General features: G+C 34.3%; 1 protein-coding gene across 5 annotated transcripts in view; it reads left to right on the forward strand.

Moving 5' to 3' along the window:
- Positions 1-15,168, forward strand: part of PDS5A (PDS5 cohesin associated factor A) — a 72,939-nt gene that overhangs the window by 31,476 nt on the left and 26,295 nt on the right. For all 5 annotated transcript variants that reach the window (XM_085223289.1, XM_085223288.1, XM_085223290.1 and 2 more), the window contains exons 5-12: positions 403-500; positions 1,003-1,129; positions 4,109-4,189; positions 5,708-5,848; positions 6,954-7,069; positions 7,940-8,034; positions 8,737-8,882; positions 12,194-12,345. In XM_085223289.1, the coding sequence (XP_085079415.1) occupies positions 403-500; positions 1,003-1,129; positions 4,109-4,189; positions 5,708-5,848; positions 6,954-7,069; positions 7,940-8,034; positions 8,737-8,882; positions 12,194-12,345 (956 nt within the window). The remainder of the gene's footprint in view (positions 1-402; positions 501-1,002; positions 1,130-4,108; positions 4,190-5,707; positions 5,849-6,953; positions 7,070-7,939; positions 8,035-8,736; positions 8,883-12,193; positions 12,346-15,168) is intronic.

Here is a 15,168-nt window from a genome sequence, read left to right on the forward strand (position 1 = left end):
ATGCAAATATTGATGGTGGGACAAGAAGCGTTGGGATTTTATCAGTGTGCATTTAGAAAGTGTTTTATTATTTAATATTTTATTAATTTAAAAAGGCAGCATTGTTTCATACCATGAATCCAAAATCAGTCTAGATATAACCTTAATATGTTAATAGTTTCTGTCAATCTGCCTTTGTACCTAAGAAATCAGATTATTCTCTAATTTTTCTTGTGGATGTGTACTGCAAAGCCCCTTTGTGTTAAGAGCTGTATATATGCAAAGCAAATATCCAGTCTCTTTCTCCAAAGGGTTTTTTATTGTATAATATTTTTATCTGAATAGAAGAAAAATTAACTAACATGATTATATTTAAGTGATTTGCAAAGTTTTAATATCCTGAATATCCTATTTTTGTTTTAGAATTTAGCTTGGGTTAAATCTTACAACATCTGCTTTGAGTTGGAAGATTGCAATGAAATTTTTATTCAGCTTTTTAGGACTCTTTTTTCAGTTATCAAGTAAGTTGAATCACTTCAATTATATTAAACTGTCAAAATATCATCAGATTTGGGGATAGACTGAATCCTTACGTAGCCTACAAATGAATAGATCTGAACAGAGCAAGTCCCCTTTCCTCCAAATGAGGAGATACAGGAAAGCAAAGGAGTACAAATTACTGGCAATATAGAGAGGTGTGTTTCTAAAAGCAGACATTTCTGACTTCTAAAAATGTCTATGTTGCAATGGTATACTTCATTCTGACTTATGTGCATTTTTATTTCTGTGGTTGGATGTTTGCTTCTCGTTTGTTTCCCTTCTTAAAGCAAAGCTAGAGTATTCTAGATTTTTTTGAACTTTTCTAGAACAGAGGGAAGTCAATATAGTTACGCTGATATTTTCAACATTTGAAAATGCAAGAGTTGAACACTGTTTAGTATTAATCCATTGTCTTTTGAAGTGCTACTAGTATTTCTCAGGGTCTGAAAAGTTTGACTTGATAATATGCTTTTATCTTCTTAGTAATAGCCACAACCAGAAGGTACAAATGCATATGCTGGATTTGATGAGTTCTATCATCATGGAAGGCGATGGAGTAACTCAGGAGCTGCTGGACTCCATTTTGATTAACCTCATTCCTGCACACAAGGTAAAAATATTTAAAATATTATAGCAATATATAATTACAACAATTTTAATTGCCTTTAGCTTGCTTATATTTCTGCACACTTTAGGTTATCTATGACAATTATAGTTTTTCAAGCCTTGTAACAGTAGGCTGAAAATTGCCATTAGGATTTGTTTGGTGCTGTTTCTTAGCTGTGTCTGGAATACTCGTTAGTAAGAAATTCTGTACTTAAGCAGGAACAAAGCACATTTAATACTCTAATATGAGAACATTTTTACTTCCAAAAAATATATATATATTTCCCCAGGCTTCTGTGGAAACTTGCTTCTTGCATCTATTTGTCAGTCATTCTCTTCCATCTCCCTGTTATTTTTTTCCTGTTTCTTTTCCATCTTAAAATTCTGTCCTAATAAATCCTATTCTTACCTAAAGCATATTAGTTTTCTAGTTCAGCTAGTTGCTTTTAGTTCTCTGTACTCTTTTATGAATTCCATAATGTTTTCAACTTTTGTAGAGGTCCACATCCCTTTAGCTGTAAGTGACCCTCTTCTTCTGTGGCAAGCTGTACATGAGATGCAGTGTCATAGTATCAGCTCCTTTCTCTTGATAGCAATGAGATGATGTATTGTTAGAATCCCCAGTGGCAGGAGAGGCCTCTTAACTACAGAAGGGTTATTTTAAAATACACAGATTTTTCTGAGTTGTTTGTAGTCAATTACAGGCAGTAGAGATCAGAAGTGTACTGAAGTGTAGGTGTCTGTGGCAAGTGCCTGGTGATGCCTTGCTCTTTAGATACAAAGACCTTGGTAGACCGTGTGCAACTAAACAATTTGTTGTAACTGCTTCATGCAAGTAAAGCAAAAAGGAATATGATTCTTTAGCATACATACTATTTTAATAATTTTGACTATTGAGAGAAAGTATAGAGACTGATGAGAGGAAGGCAAAGTTCAAGTAAATATTGGGATGTGCAACTAACTAAATATCTTTCAGTATCTTTTATATCACTGATTGCCAGTCCTCATTGGCTCTTGGCCATCATGACTGGCAAAGTAATATGCTGTACTCAGAGTCCAGTTTCATGCTTTTCTCAGTGATTTTGTCTGTCCTAATCTTTGTTTGTTACCCATAACAAAAGAACTTTAATTGCTGCTTTACATGTTACTTAACAAAAAAATAAATAAATAAATAAAACCAAGTTATTTTGTTTTTTCTGGCAAGCAGAGTTTGAGTGTAGTAATTGTTCTCCTTTCATGCACAGATCTCCTAAAAATTCTGGGATTATATTAATTGTTTGTCGTTAGTTAATGTAATTCCAAAACACCACTGAGTGCATGAAAAAAATAGTTTATTTTCTGGTACAGAACTTATAACAATGCTTTGATGCCTATGCAAAGCAGATGATTAGTTGTTCTCTGCTATACGTTATATAGATATCAGCATGGCTAGGCTATTGCATTTAATGGAAGTTCATCTTTGTCACGAAGTTGAAATATGTATTTTAGATGATGTATTCAATTCCTTTTTCAAACTAACAAACTCTTCTACATTGTTTAAGAGGATAATGCAGTTAAAAAGAAGTATACCAATACTTAGACATGAAGTATCTCAGCATCTAGATGACACTTATTTGCACTTTCATTATCAATAAAGTGGCTCTAATATCCATTGTTCTTCTTTCTGAGTGTGCTAACAAGGCTCTCCTCTGTTGAATGCAGTTTTTTAACAACAATATGGTACATCGCAGCTCAGAAGACACATGGCATCAAGCTGTAGTTGTTTTTTATTAATTTTAAAACCGGTACTTTCAATCTATTTAGTGATTTATTTATTTGCATATTTATTTATTAATGCTGCTCTTGACAAGGTTATTCCTTAAAAAAGATAAAGTTCATGTATTTTAGATCTGTCATTTTTTTGCATCTTCTACATCATGTCCTATCCAGACTTCAAGGTTTTATGCTCTGCCTGAGATTGGTTATTTTATTTGAAGATCCAAATAAAATATACTTTTATATACGGTTGGCAGTTTGTCAGTTTAATACAAACATACCTACCAATGTGATTTTTATAGTGATCTGATATGGAGAGAAGGAATTTTGTTTTAGACTGTGTAGTAGTAAGAATTTGTGAAGAGTTTATACATATCAATCTGACTGAAGAGGTATTTGTATGAGCCACTTGTTTCTCTTTAATATCAGTTGATGAGAGCTTTATTTTTGTCATCTTGACATTTTGTCTATCTTGAACATAAGAGAATCATTCTCAGTGTAGACTTGCCAAATACAATCTTTCTAGTAACTGGTCATCCTTATGCTTTATCTGTATTTTTTTTGCAGTAGTTCATAATTTTCAGGGCAATCAGCTAATCCACCCTTCTCTGTCTTCTTTTTTTTCTTCATTTTCTCTCCAAGCTGCATTAATCCCTAGATGAGATGATATATTGCATATGTGTCATGCATATACGTGGATTTTATGCAGATTTGAACAGTCACATTTTTTAGATGTGTGCTTACGTTCCTTACCTTACTTCAGATTAATAAAAACAATGTTTAGATTTGTAGATTTGTTGTGTTTCAATCAACTGTTTACTTGAAAAGATTGCAGACACCTCACTGTGGCTGTTTTGGTGCATGATACTTACCAAAGTATGGAATTGGGATCATGTTTCTCTGAAATTTTTAATGATTGCATGTTAAAACATTTCTTTAGTTACCAGTACAATACTAGAAGTGCTAACTAGACTGATAACATCCTAGAAGACTTTGCAGGTTTAGATTTCTTTGTGTATAAAAAAAAAAAAAAAAAAATCTAATTATGTCTGCATTGGTGTAGTTAATATAACTGAGCTTTGATTCCTTTGAAAATAAATAGATGGGTGGCAAAACATGTTTTACTTAAAATCAGTCTTTTAAGGCTGAGAGAGAAACGTGAAGTTAATTCAATTAGTTTATCTTTCTTTAAAATTTTATATCCCTCCCCCCCTTTGTTTTTTTCCAGAACCTTAATAAGCAAGCGTTTGATCTTGCAAAAGTCCTGCTGAAAAGGACTGTCCAGACCATTGAACCGTGCATTGCCAATGTATGTACATCAGTTCATCATTACTGCAACTAATGATTGTGCTTGTTGATGTTTTGATTTATTGGAGCTTTGTGTATTTTAAAATGATGTTTATAAAAATCACATTTGGAAATGCAACTAGAGGAATACTATTTTCTAGATAGGACTCATTAGCTTGCTTGTTTCTTTTTTTTCCTTTTTTTTTTTTTTTTTTAATAGGAAGATGTCCCATATAAATGAAGAGGAAGTAGATTTTTTTTCCATCTGATTCTTAAGCATATAAATCTAGACTGTGACAACAGATGACCTGTCTTGCAGTATTTGGCACTAAAGAATCCTGTTGCAACAAAAGGAATTGTTAATGCAATTGTGTAGCAACCAGGCTTCCTCATTTCATGCCTAGATGTAGGATGAAGCACTTCAAACTAACAGCTCATTCATAGATTTTGTCTGTTCTTTAGTCAGAAAGACTAAAAGACTTGAGTTCTTTACAGGACCTCTTTCTACTCTTTTTCCTTTTGATGAACATCAGTAATATGTTCTATGGTATTCTTAAAAGTCAGAATAGGTTAAAAAGGGAATTAAGTAAATTCATGAAAGATTAAGTATGTAAAAGCTGAAGACATCTTGCCAACAAGTACCACTTTCCAGTCCCCCTGTTTCTTTACGTTTGTGTAATTGCTCATATCTGGGGACAGGATAGTAGCTAGAGCGACTATTGAGTTAATATTCTTTAACTCGTTCTTGCTTAAGTGTGCAATGGCTTTGTAGCATTTGCATTCCTCAAACAGTACTATCATCAAGCCGTACTACCTAATAGGAAGCATATCAAGCACATTAAAACATAGCAAATGCATGAGAAATCATTCATATTTTGGGCTACCTTTTTTTGTTTGGTTGGTTTTTGTTTTGTTTGTCTGTTTTTTGTTACTGTCGAACACCAGAAGACCTATCGTAGTCATCTGGCATTCTTTAAAATGGTCCCTTCTAACCCAATTTTTTCTATGATTCTTTGAAGGATGTTTCATCTTTAATTTGTTTGAGCCAGAACTCTAAGGGTTAAAATCTTTGATGTAATAAAAAATGTGCATTGGGTACCTTCCAATAGAACTAAAGTATAAATGACATTTACATTCAAATATATTTTTAAATACTGCTTATGCCAATGAAGGAAAAGGGAAGCAGGAAAGAAGGGAACATCAGACTCTTTAGCAGGGACTGTGGTGATATAAGACAAGGGGAAATGGTTTCAAACTTGAATAGGATAGATTTAGGTTCGATATAAGGAGAAAAGTCTTTTTACAGTGAGTGTGGTGAGGTACTGGCACGTGTTGCCCAGAGAGGTGGTGGAAGCCCCATCCCTGGAAGGATTCAAGGGGCTCAGAGATGGGGCTCTGAGCAACCTGGTTGAGCTGTAGGTGTCCCTGTTCATTGCAGGGGATTGGACTGGGTGGCCTTTAAAGATCCCTTCCGAATCTAAAGTATTCTATGATTCCATGATTCTGTGAAATCTGCTAAATAATAATGCTTTCATTCTAGTTTTTTAACCAGGTTCTGGTACTGGGAAAGTCTTCAGTAAGTGACTTATCAGAACATGTATTTGACTTGATACAAGAGCTTTTTGCCATAGATCCTCACTTATTGCTGTCTGTCATGCCCCAGCTTGAATTCAAACTGAAGGTAGGTTGCAATGTAGCTTGGGACAAATAATAAAATTTAAATGGATATTGAAGTGTGAGGTGCTGTAGATGAATAAGCATTCATCAGCGTGATAAAAATTCTAGTTGTCATTTTTGTTTAATATTACATTTGTTGTAAAAATAAAGGCACCAAAGCATTAAATACAGCTGTGTACTTTCTGTGCTTGCAAATGCATACTGTGTGTGCACAATATTAACATCATAGCAGTCATAAATTCATATGATCTAGTGTGAAAGCTGCATGTACTTAATCTGTGGATTTCACTTGAAGTTTGTGAAGTAATTGGGGTGTGACTGGCTTAACTCGTGGAATGCAAGGCTGCCAGCTTCCATATTGATTTGCAGTATTTCATTTTGTGAAATAATGTTTTAATAATAGAGGAATTGTTTTCAAATATTTTTTCATGTTCTTAATAATCAGCCGTAATTCAGTTGACTGATTATGAATCTTTGGAGATAGCTAATTTATCCTTTTGTTTTGGCTTTAAATTAGAAAGGTGTGTCTGGTAAGACTGTAAGCAGACGGGAAAGAATTGTGAAGAATTCTGTGTGTATGTTTGCATACATAGGGTATAGGGACAGTAAAACATAAGGAATAGGTAACCAATGAAATTACATCATTTTATTTTAATATCTTTTATTTGTGCACATCTGTTTTGAAAATCTTATTTGCTATTTATTTTTCACATGCATAGAAATCTTAAGTATGTTTTAAAACAAAAATGAGACTATTTGCTGTTGAAAAGTTAGAAATATGTTTTATTCAAACTGGGTTATAGATTTACTTATTTGTTTATTTATTTATTTTATTCCTGAAAGGCATTTTCCAAGCATAGTCTTCTAATCAGTGACTAACATTTTAAACTTTGGGCTTTTATACAGGTTTTGTGTGTGTGTGTGTGTGTGTGTGTGTGTGAGAGAGAGTATTTAATTATATTTATTTAATAATCTAATTTAATTAGATTTCAGTTTATTAAAAATTTACAGTCTAAATTATAAAAACAGAAGGAAATGGAAGCCATAAACTATTCTTAAGATATCACAGGTAATGAATTGCAGTTTCTTTTTCATTTTTTGATTTTCAGAGCAATGATGGAGAGGAACGTTTGGCTGTTGTTCGACTTTTGGCTAAACTCTTTGGCTCTAAAGATTCTGATCTGGCCACACAAAATCGTCCTCTTTGGCAGTGCTTTCTTGGGCGGTAGGAGAAGTAGTGGTAGAACTCTGAATTTTCATTCTTGTTGTGCAGAATTTTCCTGATAGTGTTGCGATTTTGTGTTGTCAGAGAATGTAACTTTTTTTTTGTATTTGAACAAGTTCTTTCCTTAAGTCTTTAAACCAGGGAGTTGCATAGGGCTGCATATTGGAATAAAAAGTCTGAATGATTACTGCCATATTCCTATGAGGATATGGATTAGATAAATAGCTACATTAGATACATGGCATAAATTACACAGTATGAAATTCCAGACAGTACTATCGTGTTTACTGTTCAGCTGTATCTGCAACTGTATGTTTTATTTGACTTCTATCTTCTGAATGAGGTCATTTACTTTAAAGTAAATACAGAAATTCAGCATTAAAAAAGCAAATGTTTTTAAATGATACATGTTATATGGACATATACATAGGTTCTTTATAATTTCATATATTTATATGGTATGTATATATAAAAATATTTACTATATAGTGATTATTTATAGTGAACATGTGATGGGGAGAACTTTGTCACTGTATGAAAACAAATGTGCCAACATTTCATCTGCAATATAGTGTATTTATGCTTTAATTTTAGTTCTAACTTTATTTCATAAATAGTAACAAACTTATCTGAGGTACATTATGAAAACTAAATGATCATTCTGGTCTTTTTCAACCCAGGCCATTCTATGATTTTATGTTTTCGTGATAATGGAAATAAATTCAGAATGTTTGTAATGTATTATTTTGTCATCTAAAAGCATTCTAATAATTAATGGGATGTACTACCAACACGTGTTACTTCATAGAGAATAATCTTGATTTGCAAGGCTAATTAAAAATTAACATTCATAGTCTTCTATCTCTCTAGGTTCAATGATATCCATGTCCCTGTGAGATTAGAGAGTGTGAAATTCGCCAGTCATTGTTTAATGAACCATCCAGACTTAGCAAAAGACCTCACTGGTGAGATGCTACTACTGGTATTCAGAATGATTTAAGAAATGAGCGAGATAGAATGTAATCACTTCTGTACATGGCAGTAAAGTCCTAAAATGTATCAAGTCCAATGCTTGATGCTGAATGGAGGAGCTTACTAATGTATAATTGCTTTCCAGCGAAGACAAGCATATGAGGAAAAAAGCATGCGTGGAATACATGACATTGTGTGGCCTTTGTTACAATGAATCCTCAAGAAGCTACCCATTGCAGTTTTGAAGTATTTTCAGATTCTGTAGCAAGTTTTGCCACATGAATGCAAATATTTCATGACATGCAGAATTATTTTCAAAAACAGTTGATGTGTTCCTCTATGCTCTCCTCCATTAAGTTTAGAAAAAGTTTGTTCCTTCAATTCTTCATCATTCTAACAATGAACAGAATTTCAGATGTTCTTTTTTGATACAATTAAGTTTTAGCAATAGCTGCCAATTATTTATAAATTATTATCTTCTTACCTCTCTGGAAATAAATATTTTTTCTTTTCTTCCCCTTACTCAGTTTCAGTATATTGTAAGCAGCTTTTTTTTTTTTTTCTCCCAGAATTGCCTGTTGCAAATAAGATTATTGTTGTCATATGATTAAATATGTGAATTCAATTTGTAAGTATTAGTAAGTTGCAGTATATGTGCAAAAAGCCAAACTTTTCCTTGTTTCTGATTGTCACAGAGTATTTGAAGGTTAGGTCACATGACCCAGAGGAAGCAATTCGACATGATGTTATTGTTACAATTATCACTGCGGGCAAGAGAGATCTTTCCTTAGTCAATGACCAGCTGCTTGGCTTCGTAAGGGAAAGAACACTAGACAAACGAGTAAGTGCTGATACTTTATTTTCAAGAATATCTCTGCCTTTAATGTCATTGATAAAAGTCAAAACAAACAAACCAACCCCGCAGAAATAGAGAATCTTAAAGTTAGCCATTAACTAGAATACTCTGGGGAAAATAATTTTCATCTTAACAAAGATAGCTATATTATGGAAACACCAATCACCAATCACACGCTGTCAAGCAAATACAGTCATTTGTTAATGAGGAATACTGTAAGAGCATAGGAATAGCAACATAAATTTAGGCCAAAGGTTTCTACAGCCTAGTACAATTCTCACAGCAGTCAGTTCTGGCTTACATCAGTTTGTCTTTTAAGGATTTCTTCAGTCTACTTGATCATGTTCATTCTAGCTTTCAATGGAATTTTCTCCCTTGAATTTAGAAATTTCTTTCTTTCACCTCTTTGTACTTGTTGGCTGTCCCTGGCACCTCTTCATGTTTAATGTATGTGTGGGGGAAGAAGTAGTTCTTGAATTGTAGTTCTTGCATTATATGAAATAATAATAATAAAAAAAAAAAGCTGTCCCACTTACAATTAACAAGTATGTATACCTTATATTCTCCACTCCTCTGCTTTCCAAGATAAAGACTCACCTGACTGACTTCCACACAGGTCATTTCATACCTCTGATCATTCTTGTCTGGTTGTTCTGCAGTCCTGGTGGAACCAAGGTAACCAGACTCAGCCTGGTATTCAAAATACATACATACATATTAAGTACATTCTTAGTGACACAATTTTTTTTGTTACTCTGTAACATTTGTCTTTTGTGCTACCTCTGAATACTGAGCTCTCAACTTTGGAGAACTTCCATATTGACTTCAATATCTTGCATCATTCCAGTGCTGTTCATGCAGTTAGTGCAGGTGGTGGGGAAACCTGATCTTAATCTGAGTTTATTTTGTTTTACGTTGCGATGGTTCAGTAGCGTAACATTTGTCTACAGTTATTTATCATAGCATTAGATTTTGCAACCTCAGTCATCCTATATCAACATATTTTATGCTCAACGTTCAGTTAGTTTTCTAATTCTTTTTACTAAGTGAAACAAATTCCCTCTTGATTCCATCCGTAGATTCCCTTCATTGTGGAATACCAGCCATTTGTTTCTACCTTTTGACTCCTGTGCTTTAGTTAGTAATTTCTGGGGGTCTCAGTGAGTTTTACTGCCATCCTTGTGGGTCTGATATAATTACGTTTTTGTTAGATATAACTTCCCTTTATGTAAATCATAATGATTAATTCTCCTAATTTCTTTTTTTTTTTTTTTCTTCCTGTGGTCTGCACTTTATTGCTCTTATTGTTTTGTCTCAGTCTGTTTTCCCATTCAAAATCACATTTTCTAATGCGTGGCACTCTTTCTCTTGGAATCCTTTTGGAAAAAGTCATTTCACATTTGCCATTTTCCTGGACAATTGTTCAGTCTGTTCATTGACAGATTGCAGTAATGGAATAGTTAGTATTTGATACATCATTTCTAAATTCCTGTAGATATCATGGTTAGGATACCATCTGGTCTTAATGATTTTGTTACTGCTTCTTAGTTAATCTGTTTTAAAACATCTTCTGATTATACTTAAATTAAGAATCCTTCTCAGACTATTGTCTTGGAATAAAATTGGATTTCAACCCTACAAAGGAGTCTTGAATGCTGCCTGTTTCTGGAGTCTTTGGTGAACGTGTTTTAATTTACATGCTTGCAATACCAGTTCAGAAACTTTGCAATGGTTTATCAAGGTTTTACATTCAATTTTATCACAGTTTATATGTTTTTGTGTTTTCACTGTTTTGGATGTGGCTCAGTAGTGTTTTGGAGGGTGATATTTTGATAATGCTGTGTAGCAATGCCAGTATTTTTTTTGTTCCTGTTTGGTAGGCAGTGTTATTTCTATAAAGCACACCATTCTAGATAACCACTTTAATTCTTTTATAATGACTTTCTCCTTTTTACATTAACATATTTAGATGAGAATGTTACTGTAATGGGTTTGGGTTTGGAGAAAAGGGATTTGTCATGTTTATACCTAATAAATCTGATTTTGAATATATTATATTGGCTATTATAAAGCAACTCTTTGTCCTTGTAGTATGACCTTGCTCAATGTTCAGCCATGATTAAGACCACGTCCTTTTTTTTTTTTTTTTCCCTCTCACCTATTAGACAATTATCCCCCTCCCCCACCCCTCCAAAGTTATTTATGAGATCTAAAATGTTTAGGCTAACTCCCGCTTCTCACTGGCACTTCCAACAAGTCAGAGTGAGATCGTTTCCTTAGCATGAACAGACTCTTAGCACGAAGGGGCTTTCTTTAATACTTTCTGAATTAATTAGTTCTAACTCCTCATTTTCTATATGTACTAAAAACCGCTGTGGCTTTTGTCAGCTAATTTTTTTTTATTATTATTGTTATTATTCTTAATTCTGTGGTAGAAATTAACTATTCCAACAGGAAAGGGATTATTGTGATCAGTTTTGTAACTCAGACCTGCAGTCTTTGGTGAAGGAGTTTTACTAGTTAACAAAGATTTTCTACGTAGACTATTAAGTGGGAAATACGAGTCTCTGCCTCAATTAATCCTTCATCTGTTGTGAAATGGTTTCTTCTGGTTTCTTCGGCAAGTCGGTGTAAGAGGGTCTGTAGATCCTGTCAAAGTGTTTATTAATGGGAACATTTCCTGTTTACATGAATGGATAAAGTAGCAATCACCGAAAACTGGAAGCTGCAGATAGCTCTTCCTTTCTTTTTTTTCTTTAATATTCTCTTACAGTGATTACTTCAAAGCTTTGGCAAAATGAGGCTTTCTCACTGTTGTGGAAACTGGTCTCAGAGTTGAAGCCCTAGCTTGCTCAGCTAGGCTTAAGGTGTAGATTCCTAGATAAGTTCGCCAATTTAATGCTGATGGAAAAAAAGCTGCCACCTCTGCTTGGTGCCCAACTCTGAATACATAAATATTCCAAACCCTGGCTTAAGAAAGCACTCATTCAGACATGCCTGTTAAGCTCTACTTAAGTTTTAATACCACCAAACTCCTAGTTTTTCTTTGCTCAGCACATGGGAGCAACAGATTACTATGCAAGGTATTATCTGTAAAGAGTAAAGACAAGAAACGAATAGATATTACGAAGTTTAATTTAGAAACTCTTAATTTTTCAGTGTTTGCAGAGCCTAAATGTAGGAGAGCAGAATGTGCCCGTTTTGTTTTTTTGTGCTTCTACATATTTACTGTATTTTGTATGCTCGATACCTATTTACCAAAGCTACTTACCCATCTCCTTCTCTTCCTTCTCAAGTGGCGAGTGAGAAAAGAAGCTATGATGGGTCTTGCTCAGCTATACAAGAAATACTGTCTTCATGCCGAGGCTGGAAAAGATGCTGCAGAGAAAGTGAGCTGGATAAAGGATAAACTTTTGCACATATATTATCAAAATAGCATTGATGACAAGTGAGTCAACCTAAGCCTTCCTAATTTTAATTGTACAGTGATAAGAGATGCTCTGAAAATGAAAATATGTGCTTATCATGAAAAAGCTGTTACATCGCATTCTGTACACGTGTTTTATGTATATTAAATCAATAAGTAGTAAAGATGTATTAAGAACTCCAGGATGGTTGCCTTATCTGTTCTTGTATTTATTCTTTGTACTGATAGAACTATGTCTTCTATGATGGTAAATTGTCATTAACTAACCTCTGCATGGAAAACAGCCATCAGATTTTGCGTTTATTATGCACTGCTGTGTTTGTCTTTTACTTCCCAGAGGTTAGCATGTTAAAATCAACGATCTGTGAGTACTGTACATGTATGTACCACAGTGACATCTTCTTTTGTTAGACTCCATAGAAATTGACCCTTTAGTTAGAACAGAAACTGAAGAAATGTCAGGGAGTGCTTTCACCATTGTCTAATTTTTTCTGTTTTGTCACTCAGTCCCTTTAGAAATATTGTTTTTGGCTTGGGAGAGAGAATTTTGGCTCAGATTTTGGAAGATAGTTTTCAGCTCTTACTTCTTTGTCCTTTCACAAGAAAAGTCAAACTATGCAATCGCACAATGATGGAAATTGAGCTTAGATTTCTAACATAGCAGAGCTGTAATCCAGCCATATCTTTATAGTGTTTTTTAGCATCTTGCATATACAGTCTACTATTTCAGTATGTTGCATAATCTTAGTAACTAGCCCAAATGGGTGACAGCATCCTTCAATTGCCACCTATTATAGTTAATTCTGTATCACAGAGCACTGCTGCAGTTGTGAAGGATCTTGCTTTTGTTTGTCTTGCTGGTCATAATTGTTTCTGTTACATATTTTATTAATTGCTTTCTTTAAAAAAAAAAAAATTGTACACTGGAAGTCTGCTGAGGTAGAATTATCAAATAGCGGAATCAACTAGGAAATCTCTATGTAGTTTATAGAAAGCTAATTTTGTATTTGTGTGTATGTCAAATATGTTGGAGAGATTTGTATTTTTTTCTAGTGTGTTCATAGCTCATTCAGCATGCAGGGAATGAATCAAAGTTCTATGGTGAATGTGTCAGATTTTTTTTCAGTATTCCAGCTTATTGGAAATGCAGAATACTGTGAAGGAAGCAAGTCAAGGAATTTCAAAGGATAACATCATCAAAGCTCTGTTTCTTTTTTGAATGTGATTGTTTTCTAGAAGTCTTGTTAAGCCATATAAGGCAGTCTTTTGAGTGCAGTGACTGCATGCTGTTTGCTTTTTGGGTGTCCACACACTGAATGACTGGCAGCTTGATTCTCAGTATTGTTCTAGTTTGGCTGATACCCTGAATTTTAATCAAAATTTTGCTAGTTTTTAAGGTTGGACAATGAAATTCTTGCTCTGTCTCATTAGTTGATGTACTTAGAGTGGAAGATAGGACAAGTGGCACTAGTTTTAAGCTAAAAGAGAAAAGGGTTCAATTAGATGTTAGGAAGAAATTTGATACTCAGAGCATGATGGGGCACTTGTACAGGCTGACTAGAGAAGCTGTGAATACCCCATGCTGGAGTGCTCAAGACCAGGTTGAATGGGGCCCTGGACAGCCTTATCCGGTGGCTGGTAATCCTGCCCATGGCAGAGCATTGGAACTGGGTGGTCTTTTAAGGTACCTTCAAACCCAAGCCGTTCTGTGGTTCTAGGAAGTGAATGTATTTCGATGTTGTTATTGATAGAGTTCTAATGATAGTACTTTAAGTACTAGAAGAGCTGTAAAAGTGCTATGATTTTAAAGACTCAACCATTCCAGGCCTTTAAACACACAAGTATAAGTCAAAATTGGCAACTTTTGGCCTGAGTTCTTTCCATAGGGAAGGAGGATAAAATATAATGGTGAACAGCTTTCTGAGCCTTGAAGTGTTTTCCTTTGTGCATGTGGAATGACACTAGGTCTTTCAAAAGAAAATAAGTAGTGCAGTATCACGTAGTATTCAGGCATGAGGTGGAACAGAAGAAATTTTTTCTAGACATCTTTAATGTTAACATCTTCTAATGTTTTTGATCTAATATAAGTATTGGTATGCTGTGCTCAAGTCTGAGAACTTGCAGCTGTAAAGGTAGTTAATCACCTGTATGTGCTGAGATTCTTAGAACAGATACATAGGGAATGGTGCAAGATAACCACTTCGTAAACACTGTCCTGTTGCCAGCTCTTAATATGCCAGTCAATGACTTTTCTCACAGGAGACAAGTCAGTGTTCCATAGATACTACCTATTTGTAAATCTTTACCTTAGCTGACATTGACCAAGGAAGGCATAATACAGCCTCACGATTTGTACTGACAGCTGTTTTGGAAAATGCATCTGTAGAGACATGGGCTACAGCACTATTCAAAAATTAGTAAAGCAGGTAGCTCTGATGCCTTCAATCACCTGTTATATTAAAAAGAAATGGATTCTCCTGAGATCTAAAAACCCTGTTTTCCAAGTCATCAGTAGTGAAAATGTACACCTGAAGGGAAAAAGCCAAGTTCTCTTTAATGTTAATGGAATGCCTTGTGATAACTGTATTCATATTCATAGTCATACTTTTATTCCTCTGCCTTGACTTCATGTCCCTTTGAATTTTCTTTGTGTTGAAATAACTTACGTTTGACCTGTTTTGCTTTCTGTGTTCTTTGTATAAGGCACTCCTTGAGTACTTGCCAGGAATCATAGCAAACAAAGTCTGTAAATTCAAAATGTCTGTCTGTTAATATGGTATTGTGTGACTGGACACTGCACAGCTCTCATTGCTAAGGATTAGATTAATATCTGATTGTTCTTTC

The sequence above is a fragment of the Meleagris gallopavo genome, chromosome 4 (genome assembly GCF_905368555.1).
Source record: "Meleagris gallopavo chromosome 4, MGAL_WU_HG_1.1, whole genome shotgun sequence".
NCBI lineage: Eukaryota > Metazoa > Chordata > Aves > Galliformes > Phasianidae > Meleagris > Meleagris gallopavo.